We start from the raw sequence: 18,806 nt of genomic DNA on the forward strand, positions 1-18,806 counted from the left end.
CAGTCATACTGTCTGTGTTATGTAGTATATAAATAAATACCATGATTCATTGTTCATTCATTAATTGAAAATTCATTGTGTTTAGTGCGGGTGGCCCATGGTTGATAACGGACATGCGTCGTGGGGAAAGCATGCTGGAACTAGACCTCGCAGCTCAGGAGGAGGTAGAGCAAGGCATCGAGAATGAAGGATCCAACCTAAGTGGCGTGAGTGCTCGCTGTTCTTGGTCTGACATCAATATGCAGCACCTGAGTGGAGGTACAATTTCTCTGCATTAATGGAGTGGTACTTAAAGTACAGCATGTGCTACAAATTTCTGATCTATAACATGGGGTGATTCAAGTGATTCTATGTTTAGTGACTTAGTGAATGGAAAGATTGTTTGTTTGCTCAGTGTTCACTGCAGCAGATTATCTGATGTTGCGTTTTATAGGAGTTCTGAGTTTGGCAGAACATTTTGAATCGTTTGATATAATTTGGGACACTCTGCATCATCATCATCATCATCATCATCATCATCATCATCATCATCATCATCAGTTTCCTTATCCAGTTCTTACTAGATTGGGATGTTTATGACACCTTTCCATCTTCCTCTGTCCAATCACCATTGTTCCTCCTTAACTGTGTTCCAATCTATGTTTCTTCTAATTTTACTATTCTTGACAGTTTTCAATCACCTTAGTCTGGGTCTCCCTCTTGCCCTCCTTCCTTCCATCTGGGTCTCCATCATCCATTTGGGTATCCTTTTTTCTTCCATCCTTGCAACATGTTCAAACAATATAAGTTTATTCTTCTCCATTCTGTCATAAAGTTTTTCTACCCCAATTTCCCTCCTGACATCTTCATTTCTTACTCTATCCTTTCTTTCTTTCCTATACTACTCTTAAACATTCAGTTTCACTGCTCAATATTTTATTCTCCTCTCTCTCTCTCTCTCTCTCTCTCTCTCTCTCTCTCTCTCTCTCTCTCTCTCTCTCTCTGTCAGTGTCCAGATCTCTGCTTCATATGTTAGTAATGAGCAGTGGTACAACTTAGACAGCACCTCTTTACACTTCATTGGTACTTTCTTCCTCCACACCAGATTTCTCACACTGCGGTGGAAAGAATTTCCCTGTTGAATCCTTCTACTGATTTCAATGTCCATCTGTGATAATGTATCAGTTCGCTTGCCAAGTAGGCTACTTGAAGCTCTCCGCAATTTTGAAGTTTTTGTTACCGAATTTTTATCATTCCTTTCCCTTTCTCCTCTAGTCACCATCATTGTCTTACTCCTTTCCGTGTTGATTTTCATTTCATAATTTTAAATAATCTCACTCAGCATGTTGAGTTGCTCGTGTACTTCCTCTCTGTTTCCTCCCCACACCACAGTATCATCTGCAGACAATATTACCTTCAGCTCTCTGCCCCTGTTCTGAAACATAATGAAACAAAATAAATTTCCTGTCCCATTATCTGTTCAAAGGTTATCAGTGTTGCCATGAAAGACTTTCAGCACACCAGAAAGGAAGAAAAGTCTTATCCGAGTTTTATTTCCATGGATTCAGTATCTTTCGCATAATGTTCACATTGTATTCATATGTTTGTGTACTGTATTTTTTTACCACATTGAACACTAATAAATAATCGCTTGCTGGAAATACATCCATGTCTCTTCCCGTAAACATGAATGACAGCAGTACAGTACTGCGTACTGCTGCTAGATAGGAGCATTGACATTTACTGGATAGAATACGAACGCTTGTTTTGAAGAGTAGAGAGAATGTCTCCTGCGCTCTTTGCTTTCCCGCTCATTGTTTTCCCACTCATTGCTACAATGGCATCACAATGTGTTGACTTGCTCAGTGATAGTGCTACAGAAACCCTAATAAACTGTAATTCAGGATCCAGACTGGATGACGGTGATGATGATGAAGGATCCGTCAGTTATTCAGGTAAAGACACATACACAATTATAACAGCGATAGCAAAATATAAACAGAAATCCACCAGTAGCATATATTCTGTACTTCAGCTAGCTTGTTACTGAATTCAGACTCACGGTTTCAATATATTTTGGTCTACAGTACTTATTTTTCAGGTAATGAATACGAGGTTCGGAATTTTGCTGAGCAGTTCATCAGGCCATTTCGCCCTCCGAGGCGACAGTCTCCACCTGCTTACAACTGGACAGAGAAAGAAAGCAAACAATCTCGTCCCAATTTTCAAGGACGTAGTGGTGTGAACGCTAATATAAATAGTGAGAGTTCTGTGTTTGCTTGCTTTTCTGTGTTTTTATTTGAACTGTGGTATTTTTTCGGCATAGCGATTCATGTGTGTTGTGAAATTGCCAAAACTAAGCGATTACTGGAGTAATCATCCCATAATCCAAACCTCATTCGCTAGGAAGTCACTGAGCAGGGATCAGTTTTTTCAAATTCTAAATATGCTGCACGTAAATAATAATGACACTTTTATACCCAGAAATAAGCCTGGTTATGATCCATTGCATGCAATGCGCCATTTTACAATGTTTTAGTTGCAAAATGACGTACTTCATTCTACCCAGAACATTACTTGACAATTGATGAAGGCCTGTGTCCATTTCGAGGCAGAATTTCATTTTGCGTGTATATGAAAAACAAACCACATAAACACAGGATCAAATTTTACATGGTTGCTGACGCCAAATCCGGTTATGTAGCAAACTTTAAAATGTACTCAGGAAGGGCTGGAACCTAGGATAATTCCATCACAACATTGGTTCGTGAACTTTGCGGCAACCTATTAGGGCAAGGTCATATCATTGATGAGCTATGGAAGGAAAAAACCCCCGTACTGAAAAATAGAAGGGGGCTTCCAAATGTCCTAATGAATTTCCCACTGAAGAAAGGAGAATTTTCATTCCGCAGAAGTAAGTGATCACTTATTTTGTTTGAAGTGGAGGGATAGAAGATAGGAAACTTAAAAGGGTCCACCTTTTCAATACAAATAAATGTTACAGTTTATTTACAACATATATTTACACTTGGAACTAGTTTCGACGCTGTTTGGCGTCATCTTCAGCCAAAATGTGGGAAATAGGCTAGCATGTAGACATTTATATTACACAAGGTGTTACATCAGTGTGAATAAATAAGGGAACATGATGTAACACTGATGTAACACCTTGTGTAATATAAATGTCTACATGCTAGCCTATTTCCCACATTTTGGCTGAAGATGACGCCAAACAGCGTCGAAACTAGTTCCAAGTGTAAATAAACTATAACATTTATTTGTATTGAAAAGGTGGACCCTTTTAAGTTTTCTATCTTCCATTCTCAGTTCAATACGGACAAAAATGAAATTCTTAGATTTAAATTAAGTGGAGGGATATGCGTGATGTGCACATGTTATCGACAGCAGTGTTTCGGTCTCAACAGTCAAGGTAAAATCTAGATTTGGTGCAACAGAAAAAGTGAAGCAGACGTTGTTTTACATTACAGTGAAAACAAACTTGATGTGGACCAAAATGACCAGCTACTAGCTTGCTATCCATTTGGTAGAAAAATTTTGAAGTGGTGGAAGAAAGTATTTTTTTCATTTCTTAACCTGGCAGTGGTCAGTTCCTTCATTCTGTACAAGAAATCGGGAGATAACAATAAGATTGTCATCTGGATGAGTACATGAAGGCTCTTTCAGCTGCATTTGTGGAGAAAGGAGGAGAGGAATTTCAGAAAGATCTGCCGTCGCTACTATCTTCTATTAACCGTCTCGCAGCTTGCCATTTACCAATGAAAATACCATCAACAGAAAATAAGGCAAGACCTACAAGAGTGTACAAAGTGTGCTAAGTGTGCTCAGAAAGATCACTAAAAGAGACTGGAAAACGATCTAGGAAAGAGATGCGATGGTATTGTGAAAGCTGCAATATGCCTCTCTGTTGACCTAAATGTTTTGAAGTTTATCACACAGTCAAAATTTTGTTAACTGGGATTTTTAAAAATGATTATATTGACAAATCACATCCTTTTTTCTCTCATATAAGCATAGTGAAAATGTTAGATGTAAAAATGAAAAAATATTACAAACCTGATTTGAAATTTTTTAAAAAAGTTTCAAAAACGTTACAAATATATTGGCCCCCTTTGAATATTCCAGTGAAAAAAAATCCAAAAACTAAATTAGATCAGTGTTGAGAGAGTTAATTATAGTTTTAGATACAAGAATAATCAATTTATCTCAAGTGTTGAAATTATAAAGTCTCAAATTATGGCTAAAATGCTCAGTATACAGCAGTTAACAGGTTACAAATATGCCAGTATTCAATGTGTTAATTCTCATTTTTGCCTATGAAAAGCAATGCTCTTGCTTAATAGTGTGTTCTGCAATTTCTTTCATAACAAGTAAGTGGGTTATTATGTTGTAGCTACAAGTTTGAACCTCTTGGTTCTTTTATACTCCATTCAGACAAACCATCCATCCATAATCACTTCTCGATATTGTTGTCCCCTTTCCTAACTTGAATTTCATTTTCATCTTCTGAATCACTCCTAGTACTTCCTAGCTCTTCATCATCCTCTTTAACTCCTACTCCAGTATCTGACAAATTCATACAGCTTGTGAGTTCCAAAAGACTATTGTGTATTGTATTTGCTGAATGTCTTAGTCAAACTGGCTGGAACACTAAAATGACTTTCTACAAGCTACCAAGAGATAACAAGCTGTTTGCTTTTTATCATAAAAAATACTATTAAGTATGTCTTTTGGACCCTGCCAGCAGTGGCGACGCGTGACGTTTTGAAAAGTGTTACCACACTCCTGAGTCTACCATTGTCATTCCAAGCCATCTCTCCACTGACAGCTCGGAACATACCACTTACTACAAGTTGTAAATTTCATTGTTATGATCCGTATTGAAAATTACTATATATGAGTGAGTCCTCCTCTGCGAACCATGTGACCTTGCCGCGGTGGGGAGGCTTGCGTGTCCCAATGATGCAGATAGCCGAGCCGCAGGTGCAACCATATTGGATGGGTAGCTGTTTAGAGACCAGACTAACGAATGGTTCATCGAAAGGGGGGTAGCAGCCTTTCGATAGTTGCAAGGGCGGCAGTCTAGATGATTGACTGATACGGCCTTGTAATAATACTCAACATGGCTTAGCTGTGTTGATACTGCAACACGGCTGAAAGCAACGGGAAACTACAGCCGTAACTAACTCCCGAGGACATGCAGCTCTCTCTGTATGAATGATGTACTGATGATGGCTTCCTCCCGGATAAAATATTCTGGAGGTAAACTAGTCCCCCATTCGGATCTCCGGGTGGGGACTACACGAGAGGGGGCGATCATCAGGAAGATGGATACTGACATTCTGTTGTGAGTCGGAGCGTGGAATGTTAGAAGTTTGAATCGTTGTGGTAGGTTAGAGAACCTGAAAAGGGAGATGGATAGGCTAAAGTTAGATGTAGTTGGTATAAGTGAAGTACGTTGGCAGGAAGAACAAGATTTTTGGTCAGGCGACTACCGAATTATCAACACAAAATCAAACAGGGGAAATGCAGGAGTTGGTTTAATAATGAATAAGAAAATAGGGCAGTGGGTAAGCTACTACGACCAGCATAGTGAAAGAATTATTGTCGTAAAGATAGACACCAAACCAATGCCCACCACAATAGTGCAGGTCTATATGCCTACTAGTTCAGCGGATGATGAAGAAATCGAAAGAATATATGAGGAGATAGAAGATTTAATACAATATGTAAAAGGTGATGAGAATCTAATTGTGATGGGAGATTGGAATGCAGTGGTAGGCCAAGGAAGAGAAGGTAATACAGTAGGAGAATTTGGATTGGGACAAAGGAACGAAAGAGGAAGTCGTCTGGTTGAATTCTGCACTGATCATAATTTAGTCCTTTCCAATACTTGGTTCAAACACCACAAACGACGGCTGTATACGTGGACGAGACCTGGAGACACCGGAAGGTATCAAATAGACTTCATTATGATTAGGCAGAGATTCAGAAACCAGGTGTTGGATTGCAAAACCTTCCCAGGAGCAGACGTGAACTCTGACCATAACTTGTTGGTCATGAAATGCCATCTGAAGTTGAAGAAATTGAAGAAAGGAAAGAATGCAAAAAGATGGGATCTAGAGAAGTTGAAAGAAAAGAGTGTGAGGGATTGTTTCAAGGAACATGTTGCACAAGGACTAAATGAAAAGGCTGAAGGAAACACTATAGAGGAAGAGTGGAGAGTCATGAAGAATGAAGTCAGTAGGGCTGCTGAAGAAATGTTAGGAAGGAAGAAAAGATCAACTAAGAATCAGTGGATAACTCAGGAGATACTAGACCTGATTGATGAACGACGAAACTACAAGAATGCTAGAAATGAAGAGGGCAGAAAAGAATACAGGCGATTAAAGAATGAAGTGGATAGAAAGTGCAAGGTAGCTAAGGAAGAATGGCTGAAGGAGAAGTGCAAGGATATCGAAGGCTGTATGGTCCTGGGTAAGGTAGATGCTGCATACAGGAAAATCAAGGAAACCTTTGGAGAAAGGAAATCTAGGTGTATGAATATTAAGAGCTCACATGGAAAGCCACTTCTAGGGAAAGAAGACAAAGCAGAAAGATGGCAGGAGCATATCCAACAGTTGTATCAAGGTAAAGATGTAAATAATTTGGTTCTGGAACATGAAGAGGCTGTTGATGCTGATGACATGGGAGACCCAATTTTGAGGTCAGAGTTTGACAGAGCTGTGAGTGACCTCAATAGGAACAAGGCACCTGGAATTGATGACATTCCCTCTGAATTACTGACTGCCTTAGGAGAAACCAGCATGGCAAGGTTATTTCATTTAGTGTGCAAGATGCATGAGACAGGATAAGTCCCATCCAATTTTTGGAAGAATGTTGTTATACCTATTCCCAAGAAAGCCAGTGCTGACAGGTGTGAAAACTACCGCACCATTAGTTTAGTATCTCATGCCTGCAAAATTTTAACACGTATTATTTACAGAAGAATGGAAAAACAAGTTGAAGCTGAGCTGGGAGAAGATCAATTTGGCTTCAGAAGAAATGTAGGCACACGTGAAGCAATACTGACTTTACGTCTGATCTTAGAGGATCGAATCAAGAAGAAAAGCCCACGTACATGGCATTCGTAGATCTAGAAAAGGCATTCGATAATGTTGATTGGACCAAGCTATTTATGATTCTGAAGATGATAGGGATCAGATACCGAGAACGAAGAATTATCTACAATCTGTATAAAAATCAGTCTGCAGTGATAAGAATCGAGGGCTTTGAAAAAGAAGCAGCAATCCAGAAAGGAGTGAGGCAAGGCTGCAGTTTGTCCCCTGTCCTTTTCAATGTTTACATAGAACAGGAAGTAAAGGAAATCAAAGAGAAATTTGGAAAGGTAATCACAGTCCAAGGAGAGGAAATCAAAACCTTGAGATTTGCCGATGATATTGGTATTTTATCTGAGACTGCAGAAGATCTCGAGAAGCTGCTGAATGGTAAGGATGAAGTCTTGGGTAAGGAGTACAAGATGAAAATAAATAAGTCCAAAACAAAAGTAATGGAGTGCAGTCGAACGAAGGCAGGTGATGTAGGAAATGTTAGATTAGGAAATGAAGTCTTAAAGGAAATAGATGAATATTGTTACTTGGGTAGTAAAATAACTAACGATGGCAGAAGTAAGGAGGACATAAAATGCAGACTAGCACAAGCAAGGAAGAGTTTTCTTAAGAAAAGAAATTTGCTCACTTCAAACATTGATATCGGAATTAGAAAGATGTTTTTGAAGACTTTCGTGTAGAGCGTGGCATTGTATGGAAGTGAAACGTGGACGATAATTAGCTCAGAAAGAAAGAGAATAGAAGCCTTTGAAATGTGGTGTTACAGAAGAATGCTGAAGGTGAGGTGGATAGATCGAATCACGAAAAGAAGAGATAGAATGATAGGACACATCTTAAGACACCCAGGACTTGTTCAGTTGGTTTTTGAAGGAAGTGTAGGTGGTAGGAACGGTAGGGGTAGACCAAGGTATGAATATGACAAGCAGATTAGAGCAGATGTAGGATGCAATAGTTACGTAGAAATGAAAAGGTTAGCGCAGGATAGAGTGGCATGGAGGGCTGCATCAAACCAGTCTATGGACTGATGACTCAAACAACAACACGAGTGAGTACAATTTGAGGGTCCACTTGTTTAATGCAGAAAATAATCCCTTGATTAATATCTCATTCTTTTATTCGTGGAACATGTTTCATCCAATATTTGGGCACCATCAGCTGCTACCTACTGACAAAGATTAAAATTGAAACTAAATTAAAACACAGGTTTTTAAGATGTACTCCGGATGCTTAAGGCATCTTGTCTTAAATACAATGATTACCGAGCTCGATAGCTGCAGTCGCTTAAGTGCGGCCGTATCCAGTATTTGGAAGATAGTAGGCTCGAACCCCACTGTTGGCAGCCCTGAAAATGGTTTTCCGTGGTTTCCCATTTTCACACCAGGCAAATGCTGATGCTGGGGCTGTACCTTAATTAAGGCCACGGCCGCTTCCTTCCCACTCCTAGCCCTTTCCTGTCCCATTGTCGCCATACGACCTATCTGTGTTGGTGCACGTAAAGCAACTAGCAAAAAAAAAAAAAAAAAAAAAAATACAATGATTGAAACATCTAAGTTGATAAAAACTAAAACTACAACTTCTTGCTTGAAACAGTTTTTATAAGAGTACACTTGTTTAAAACATATGTAAAAAGGAATCTTGACTAGATCGTGATTTGAAGAGATTCTAAATCTTGTGGAATTCTATGGATGGCTGGTTGTCAAGTATTCATAAAATGGGGCTTAAATATGATTGTGTCAAATTGGAGAGAAAGAAACGGCAAAGGAGATAAGTCGATTGATTTTTGTGAGAGAAATGGAATTATTGTGGGTAAGACTTGGTATAGAAAGAATAGTAGAAAGATCACTAGATATGGCTGGGGTGAAAGGAAGACAAAAACAGTAATGGATGCAACAGCACTACCAGGCGAGGTGTTTGATGGAGACCACAGAGTAGTGGTAGCAAAATTGAAAATAGGTAAAATTGTGAGAGTAAAAGAAATAAGACAGAAGAAAATAAAAGTATGGAAATTAAAAGATAAAAGAACTTAGGAGAAATTTCAGGAGGAATTAAAACAGCATATCCCTATATCAGAAATAGAAAATGTAGAAGAAAAATGGACCAAATTTAAACACACTTTTGTAAGCTGTGCAGACAAGATTTGTGGCAGAACTTCAGTGAGAGTGAAGGAAAAGGAGGTTGTTAAACAAAAGAAGAAAGCTTGTCAAGAATGGAATAGAGATAGGAAAGAAGAAAGTAAGATTAAGTAACAGGAAATTAAAATTAAGTTTTAAAAAGTGGTAAATGAGGAAAATAATAAATGTTGGGAGCAATTCACCCAAAAGTTGGAAAAAGATGTAAATGATGGAAAAAAAAAAGGATGTTTTATGGGTTGATAAAAAGTAAGAAAAAAAAGAAAAATCTACACAAAACAAGTGAAGAAAGAGAATGAAAATATAATAACAGACCCAGGAGAAATAAAGAATAGGTGGAAAGACTATTTTGATAAACTCCTGAATGTGAGAAATGATGCAGAAGAGAGTGGTGGTAAATGAGGATGATCCAGAAATGGAGAGTAATACTGCAATGGCAGGAGTGGAAATGGCTGTTCAACAAATGAAAACAGGAAAAGCAGCAGGGATGAATGAAATATGTGTGGAAACGACAAAGGCAGCAGGATCTATTGGTCTACATTGTTTATATAGGCTGCTAAGGTGTATGTGGAGGGAAAAGCAAGTACCTGATGATAGGTGTAAAGGTGTAATAATACCAGTATTTAAGAAAGGTGACAGGAAGGTATGTGACAGTTATCAAGAAATTACAATATTGTCACAAGTAGCCAAAATATTGGAGAGAATAATAGAAAGGAGGATGAGAGGAAAGGTGGAAAGAAATTTAGAAGAAGAGCAGTATGGATTTCAACAGGGTAGTTCAATGATAGACCCTATATTTACCATGAGATTACTGATGGAAAAACAGTGGGAATATGGAAAAGATCTAGTGATGCTATTCCTTGATCTAGAGAATACATATGATAGTGTTAATAGAGAAAAGGTGTGGGAAATCCTGGAAAGAAAAGAATGTGGAAGGCAATCAAGGGAACTAGGGAAAGCAATGTACTGTAGAAGAAATGTGTAAGTTGTGTCCAGACTCCAGTGGGGAGAATGGATTGGTTTAGAAACCAAACTGGACTAAGACAGGGAAGTGTATTGTCTCCTTTTATATTTTTGATGGTTGTTAATGAAATTCTAAAGGAAACAAAGGCAAGATATGGAGGGGATATGAAAATATTGTTGTTTGCAGATGACATAGTAATCTGGGGAGTCAACAGTACAGAAGTGCAAATCCAACTAGAGGCTTTAAATGACAATATTGAGAAATATAGTATGAAAATCAGTATGGAAAAGAGCAAAATATTGGTGATGACAAGAGGAGAAAAATGAAAAAGAATCGTTAGTATTAGGGGACAAGACCTTGATGTTGTTCAGTGGGTACTTATATTTGGGAAGTGAAATAATGCAGGATGCAAGGTTGGATAAGATCAGCAGAAAGTACATTTTCTACCAGAATGTAAGGAACCTGGTGTGAAGCAGAGAAGTTCCTGTGAAATGTTAAGAGATTATGTACAAGATGTACTGTAGCCCTATATTAATGTATGCATCAGAGACTTGGACTTTGACAGCAAGAAATGAGAGTAAAATTTTGACCAGTGAGATGAAGTTACTGAGGAGTATAGTAGGGAAGACAAGGAGAGATAGAGTAAGAAATGTTCACGTCAGAAAAGAGATAGGGACAGAAAAACTGATTGATGGGATGGAGAAGAATAAATTGAGATGGTTAGGACATGTTATGAGAATGGAGGAGAGAAGGATACCAAAACAATTGTTTGGAGGCTAAGATAGAAGGAAAGAGGGCAAGAGGGGGCACCCAGAGCAAGATGTATGGACTCTGTCAAGAACAGTATAAGAAAAAGAAGACTGGACTGGAATACAATATTATGGAAGAGGAGTGATGGAAGGAGGGACAATGGTGGAGAAGTGCCATCAACACCCTGCCTGGCAGCAGCTGGACAAGGGGAAATGAAAAATGATGAGGAAACTTCTCAAGCTGTTAATAAAACGGACGATGTATATTCTTCCGAACATATCTCTGTGGATATACGGTACATGTGAGTTTTATAAGATGTAGTGCTTTTAAGTCTGTAAAAAGAAAGAATATGTAAAAGAAAAAAGGATTTCGTGAGCAAAAGAACATTTGATATTGAAGTGAATTACACTTGCCCCCTATATTGTTTCCTCTCTGCAGCTGACTCAAGTGCCATCACCTGCCGTGTTGCCTGTCATCTTGTGCCTGGTGTAGTATCTATGTGTTTCTGTGGGCTGTGTTTGCTTGTGAGAGAAGAGGAAAGGAGGGGCCTGAAGGGGAAGGATGAGATGTGATGTGTGTGCTAGGGACTGGTTTACCCTTTCCTGGAAAGCTATCTTTATTAACTCCAAGCAGATCTAATAAATAGGAAATTTTTTCATACAGAAGATTTCTATTGTTCAAGATGTTCAGATTATTATTATTATTATTATTATTTATTTTTTTTGATTCGTTGTGCCCAGCTGTGGAGCGCGTTTGAACTTATTTTGCACAATGTTTCTTCTTCTTTTCTTCCCAATATCTCTTCATTTTTTCACTGTGTTCCTTTCTGCGTGTTTCTGTCCAGCCTGTATTTTTTCTTGTTGGTTTCTCTGCAAATTTATGTTTGTTTACTAAGCTTCTAAATTTCATTCTATCTTGAATGGTTTCGTCTTCAATACCCATTTCTTGTAGATCTTCATGAATTTCTGCTAACCAATTGTTGCGGATTTTCAATGTTAGAGCTAGATTTAGAATTTTCTTTGTCAGCCTGTTGTCATCCATTCTGTGTAGGTGTCCGTAGAATTTTAGTCGTCTCTTTCTGATGGTGTCTGTGATTTTTTCTGTGAATTGAAAAATTTCGTGTGGTTTCTTTTTCATCCAAATTCCATTTTCGAACTTTGGTCCTAGGATTTTTCTGAGAATTTTCCTCTCTTGTTTCTCAATGCTTTTCATTTGTGACCTGCCGCCAATAATCAGTGTTTCAGATGCATAAAGTGCCTCTGGTTTGATGACTGTATTGTAGTGTCGTAATTTTGCATTTTTTGATATACATCTTTTGTTGTATCTGTTCCATGTGATTTTGTAAGCCCTTTGCAGTTTAGCCGTTCTTTCTTTGTTAGCTTCCTGATTTAACCCTGCTGGCTGAATAATTTCACCTAGATACTTGAATTTGTCTACTTGGGAAATTATTCCACAATTGGTGATTAATGGTTGATTGTCGAATCTTGATTTAGTTCCTTCCATAAACTGCGTCTTTTCAAATGAAATTTGAAGTCCGGTTTTTGCGGCTATTTCATTCAATTTTTCTATGGATTGGATTGCTTCTTGTCTGTTGTTCGAAAGGATCGCAAGGTCATCTGCGAAAGCTAAGCAGTCAAGGTGAATTTTGTCTTTAAGAAGTCTGCCAATGTTTATACCTTTAGTTTCTTTTCTCCATTCACGAATCACTTTTTTATTATTATTATTATTATTATTATTATTATTATTATTATTATTATTATTATTATTATTATTTAAAAATTGATAAATAAAAATGAACATTTTTTCAGAGGCATTCATAATACTACCCTTATTAATTCTTTTAAGAATATCTAAGTCTTGCTCAATTGTAGTGTAGGAGTTCCCAGTATCATCCATATGTACGCTCATTGCAGAATATTTCCTATGTTTTTTGGCATTCACACGCTTCATATATCTGGTTGTGAAACTTCATCCTGTATGCTCGATGTATGTTGCTATGCACTGGTTACACTTAAGTCTATAAATACCTGAACCTGTAAACTGACCATTTACGGAGTTACTGTAACTCTATTGTGGTTAAAAAAAAAATTACGGTTAGTGTTATGAGTTGAAAAAGTGAATTGAAAATTCTTTCTTTTGAATAAATTTGTCATTTACATTATACTGGGATTATTATATGTAAAGACTGCAAATTTTGATTTTTTAAAATGTGTATCAGATATTAGTTTTGAAAGTTTCTTTCTCCTTATTTGGCCTATGATTTTGTTGACCATGTCAACACTGAAACCGTTGAACTTTGCCACCTTTCATATGTATTGTAATTCTTCCTGTGAAAAGGGAAGGTTAAGGTCTAGATATACCGAGCTCGATAGCTGCAGTCGCTTAAGTGTGGCCAGTATCCAGTATTCTGGAGATAGTGGGTTCGAACCTCACTGTCGGCAGCTCTGAAGATGGTTTTCCGTGGTTTTCCATTTTCACATCAGGTGAATGCTGGGGCTGTACCTTAAGTCAGTTCATGCACACTTCCTTCCCACTCCTAGCCCTTTCCCGTCCCATCGTTTCCATAAGACCTATCTGTGTCAGTGCGATGTAAAGCAAATTGTATTAAAAAAGAAAAAAAAAGAAGAAAAAAGTCCAGATATACTAGGCTGCTCTTTTTTTTTTTTTGGCTACACAAATGCAGTGAATTATAAGCCACAATGTTTTAAGGGCATTGGGAACTTTCTGTGCAAATACAAGACATCTAAAAGTACCTGGATAATGGACAAACTTTTTGATGAGTGGCTGGTGTGCCATGAATGCAAAATGGCATGGCAGGAAAAAATTAGATCTATTGTTAGATCAGTGTGCTGCACACAAATGTAATTCAATTTTAAAACATGCGTCTTCTTTTTCTGTCGGCCAACACTACGAGATACTTACAGCCCCTATATGAAGGGATCATTTCATCTCTGAAATGTGCCTACAGAAAGCGACAGGTTTGTTACATTCTCCGTGAAGTCGCTAGAAGTATCCTGGCCGGAGAAATATGTAAGTGGAACCTACAGAGTGTGACTGTTGCCTTCATCAGGTGTGGGTGTTGATCAGCTGTGATCATTCGCCCCCGACGAGATGCAGCTCCAATTGATGCCGAACAGGATGAAGACACAGCGCTGGCGACAACTTTCCCATCACAAAATGATGTACAGTGAAACCTCGGAATGCAAGTAACTTGGTCTACGAGTGTTTTGCAAGACGAGCAAACATTTTAAATAAATTGTAACTTGATAAGCAAGTGAGGTTCCACAAAACGAGCATCACGTGTGCCTACGTTTTCCCCTCCCTTGTTCACCTGTTGAATGGATGAAGGAGATCTTTGGTCCTGTAGTCAAGAAATACCTTTCAGAAAATAATCTGCCACTCAAAGCCTAGCTGGTTATGGAAAATGCTACTGCTCATCCTCCAGGCCTTGAGGCCTTGAGGACGACTTGCTGGAGGAATTCAAGTTCATTAAGGTTAAGTTCCTTCATCCCAACACTACTCCACTACTCCAGCCTATGGATCAGAAAGTCATTTTGAACTTCAAGAAGCTATACACCAAAGCACTATTTCACCGATGCGTCGAAGTGACCGAAGGAACAAATCTTACCCTCCAAGAGTTTGGGAGAAATAATTTCCCCATCGTGAACTGCCTGAAGATCATCGGTAAAGCCTGGGATGGTGTCACCAAGAGAACTCTCAATTCCGCTTGGAGAAAGTTGTGGCCTGACTGTTCTTGGTGACAATGAGCCACCGATTGTCGATGAAATTGTGTCCTTAGTGAAGACTATGGGCCTGGAGGTGAATGACGTGGACATTCAAGAGCTGATGGAAGAACATAGCCAGAAACTGACCACCAGGTGGACCTACAGCGCAAACAATATGAGGAGGTTATGGAGATCTCGTCCGGGGAAGAGAAGGAGGAAAAGTCAGTGGAATCTCTCACTTCAACTGAGATTCGGAAGAAGTGCAAAATGTGGGAAACTGTGCAAAATTTTGTAGAAAAACACCACCCGAATAAGGCTGTAGCAGTGCGAGCGATGAATCAGTTCAGTGACAATGCAATATCACATTTTCGTGAAATCGTCAAAAGAGGCAAAACCAACAGTCATTGGACAGGTTCCTCGTTAAAGTTGCATGAAAAGAAAACGATTCCAGTGAGCCAACAGATAGCAGTGATTCAGTTAGTGAAATTCGTGCCACACAGTAACTTCTTATGTCATCTTTTGTCTCCCTCACACCAACAGTGATTCTGTTGTAAGGAAACATGCACTTTAATTTGTTTTACGTTATATTTTGATTTAAAAATGGTATGCGAATAAATATTTTTGTATTGTGGACGAATCATCCGCCTTTCAATTGTTTCTTATGGGAAAACTTGTTTTCATATACGAGCACTTTGGATTAAAGCATGTTGCCGGAACTAATTATGCTCGCAATCCAAGGTTCCACTGTACTTGCCGTTCTGGGGTGGTGTTAGACTCTGATACTTGTAAGCGATCCTGCCAAGTGACAATTACGGCTATGGATCATATGGAGCAGTTCGTTGCTAAATTTACAAAAAAAAATTAAAAAAAAAAAAAAAAATGAAGCAACCTCTCATACATTAATTTTTTTAAAGGCAAGCCTAATGTGTGACCAGAAAAGACTACTGGACTATTAAACATTTGCGTGTCCTTTTAGGTACTGCACAAAGATATTTATTATTCTTGCCATTTATGTTAAATATATGTCTGGCTTTTTTAAGTTTGTTTTCTTGTTTGTTTTGTTGTGCCACGTGTTTCCAGTTGGACAGGCTGCAAATGCTTTATTGATTGCATTGCTGTACTTGTATTGTGTCATGCATAAAAATCTCCTCGTCTTTGAATCATGTTTTGTTTTTATTTTTTCTGGTGTGAGGTGAATAAATGCACATAAATGGATACATTTCGAAAATAGTTTTTTCCATAGCTTTTGAAAGGTTTAAACTGTGAATCGGGGTTATTGCATACATTAATGGCTCTTAAATATTTTGTGAAACTTCAAGGTTTGGCATTTCTGAATTACAATTTGGTGGCGCTTAATTCAGTCATGTGATTCTAAACCTGGTTTTTGCGTCCCAATAACTTTGGATTAACACGATTTTACTGTAATAACATTGTAAGGATCAGTGCAGCATTTGGTCTGTTCATGAATATTGGCAAGACTAAGCAGATTATATTTTCGAAAATGCTTATGCAGTTCTTCCTGCACATAAACAACACAATTGTTTAGCAAGCATCATCCTTGAAATATCATGGGACTATAGTGAGTGAGCATTGTAATCTCAAGAATGAAATAATCCAGGATTAAGCGAGCCAAAAATTTGTTCAACAGTATGAAGGCCCATACTCATCAGTAGAGATCTAAGTCTTCAGCTCAGAGTTCGGATATTGCGATTCTATGTTTTCTCTGTCCTTCTGTATGGTTTTGAAGGCTAGATGCTCAGCCCTTTGCTGGACAGGCAGATTGAAGCTTTGGGAACGTACAAAAGAATGCTTTGAATGTCCTGGGTAGAAAGAAAGACTAATGAGGATTCTTCAACTTGTTAAATAAGAAAAAAGCTTCTAACAACAGTCAGGGAGCGAAAGCTCTGGTACATCATGAGAGGTGAACGATACGAACTTCTCCAACTCATCATCAAGAAGAAAATTGAAGGACAATGATCTGTGGGGTGACGGATAAAGACTTACTTGCGCTGCTGGTATGGACAAACGTCTGTTGAAATCTTTCAAGTCCTATCTTTTTTACAAGTAATTTTAATAAATTCAGTTGTTAACTTTTGTAGAGAGACAGCATCCTCAAGGAAAGATGTTGAATGTCATAGTTCTATTTAAATTTAGTCCTTCAGACAGTTAATTTTCTTGATTATCTAGATGGCTTGTTTTGTGCCCCATATTCTCAGCAGTTTCCTTTCTGACTTAAAAATGTATAGCTCTAGGCTTCAGTCTCAAATGATGATGCCATGTGGAAATAACAGCTGTAAATCAGCAGGTGTATTCAAACTGGCAGTGCCCTACTTATTCCATAAAAATAAAAATGACATGGCTATTATATAAAAATAAGTTAAAAGTGTTATCAAGTGTATATTATTGCTCTGTTACCTCATAGGTGGGGATTCAGATGATGGAGGTGTGCTGCGAGAAGGACCAGAGATGCAGCCTGAACCTTCAGGGAGAATGCAGTCCATTGGGCCTCCATCAATATCAGAAAAGGAATCTCAACAAATCAAAGCAGCTCTGAGAAAGGGTTTGCTCAACACCAAACCTGTCCTACCACCCATTGGGCGTACTTTGGATTTGGATGAGTGAGTTACCAATTTGTGAAACTTGTTCCATCTGTTGTGCTTTTTAACTTCAACTGCCTGGTGTCCATGATCATTAAGATGTTAAAATCTATAAGGTCTGACACCGTGGTTAGCCAGTTCAGGTTTCGTTGGTCAAAAAAAATTCCCCATCAGAATGTTGGCTGGCAGTGTAGGGGAGGTGGTGGTATACAGTTTCTAATCACTAGATTGCATGCTAAAAGCCTGGATTAAATTCCAAACCTCTCTTCAGTGCTCATATGGAGTTACGGCATATGACGCTGTTGATGGTGATTCATTCATCGGATGAGGATATTAAGCCTTTAGCAGATCTCTTGGTGCTATTTGACAGGAGTAGGCGATGTGCTAGCACTGGGCTTCACCCTCTCCATTCCTATCGTCATGTATCACGTCATTCATTTCATCTCATTAACTCTTCTGTTGAAGAAATCGTCGAAAATGCTCCAACTACCGGGGAATAACACTCTTTTTTCATGGGCTTAAGATTATTGAGAAATCTTAGAGAGCAGATTGCGAGTCATCTTAGAGAAAGTTCTGATGCTGTACGAGAACTGTACCAGCTGTGTGCGATTGAGTGATGGACATTCATCCTGGTTCCAGATCGAAAGTGGAGTCCAGCAAGGTAGTGCACTATCCCCATTATTGTTTATCACTATCATGGATGACATAATGAAGAACATCAAGAAGACCTCTGGTGACCTAAATGCAAAGGCTTTCACTGATGTTATAATCTGGGGAGAAACTGAAGATGAAGTACAGTCAAGACTCAATGAATGGAAGGTTAAGTTCCAGGAGTTCAATTTCAAGATAAGCAAATCCAAAACAGTAGTGATGGCAATAAACAGAGGGACAACCAGCAAACATCATGCTAGGAAACCACCCACTAGAAATTGTGGAAAACTTTACATACTTTGGCAGTGTAATATCTCATGTTTAGCCACAAAGGAGGTGGCAAATAGAGTGCAGAAGAGCTCTCACTTTTACCAGCAAGTACGAACACTCCTCTGGGATCCCAGACTATCAACAAAATCAAATCTGGTGATGTTCAGTCAGTACTTCATACCAATCTTAACCTATGGTATTGAAAGAAAGACTCATCAAGGTTGCAGGCATCCGAGATGAAGTTCCTTAGGTCCACAATTCTGAAAACCAAACCAAACCAAACCAAAATGACGTGGTTAGAAAGGAACTGGGATTGAGTTGAGACATCCTTGTTAGATCAGGTCAGCATGTCCAGATTGAGGTGGTTTGGGCAAGTAATGAGGATGGAGCCAACAAGGACAGCGCCGATGACCTTTGATGTTAGGCCCCTTAAAAAAACAAGCATGATCATATGTTAACTTGGAGAGACATGTGGCAGGAAAACAGATGGTGGGAAGACCAAGAACCCACTGGATGGATATCATAAAGATGGACATTGCAGATCAGGGAAGGACATTGGAGGATGTCATAGTTACAGAAAGTATCCCATGAAGGCAGAATGGAAGAGGCTCGCC

At 38.6% G+C, this 18,806-nt stretch overlaps 1 protein-coding gene across 1 annotated transcript in view; it reads left to right on the forward strand.

Annotated features, from left to right (window-relative positions):
• The window catches only part of Su(fu) (suppressor of fused), a 98,895-nt gene that overhangs the window by 64,535 nt on the left and 15,554 nt on the right, over positions 1-18,806 (forward strand). The window contains exons 5-6 of the mRNA XM_067135513.2: positions 86-258; positions 17,097-17,292. Of these exons, the coding sequence (XP_066991614.1) occupies positions 86-258; positions 17,097-17,292 (369 nt within the window). The remainder of the gene's footprint in view (positions 1-85; positions 259-17,096; positions 17,293-18,806) is intronic.

This window comes from Anabrus simplex, chromosome 1 (genome assembly GCF_040414725.1).
Source record: "Anabrus simplex isolate iqAnaSimp1 chromosome 1, ASM4041472v1, whole genome shotgun sequence".
Classification (NCBI taxonomy): Eukaryota; Metazoa; Arthropoda; class Insecta; order Orthoptera; family Tettigoniidae; genus Anabrus; species Anabrus simplex.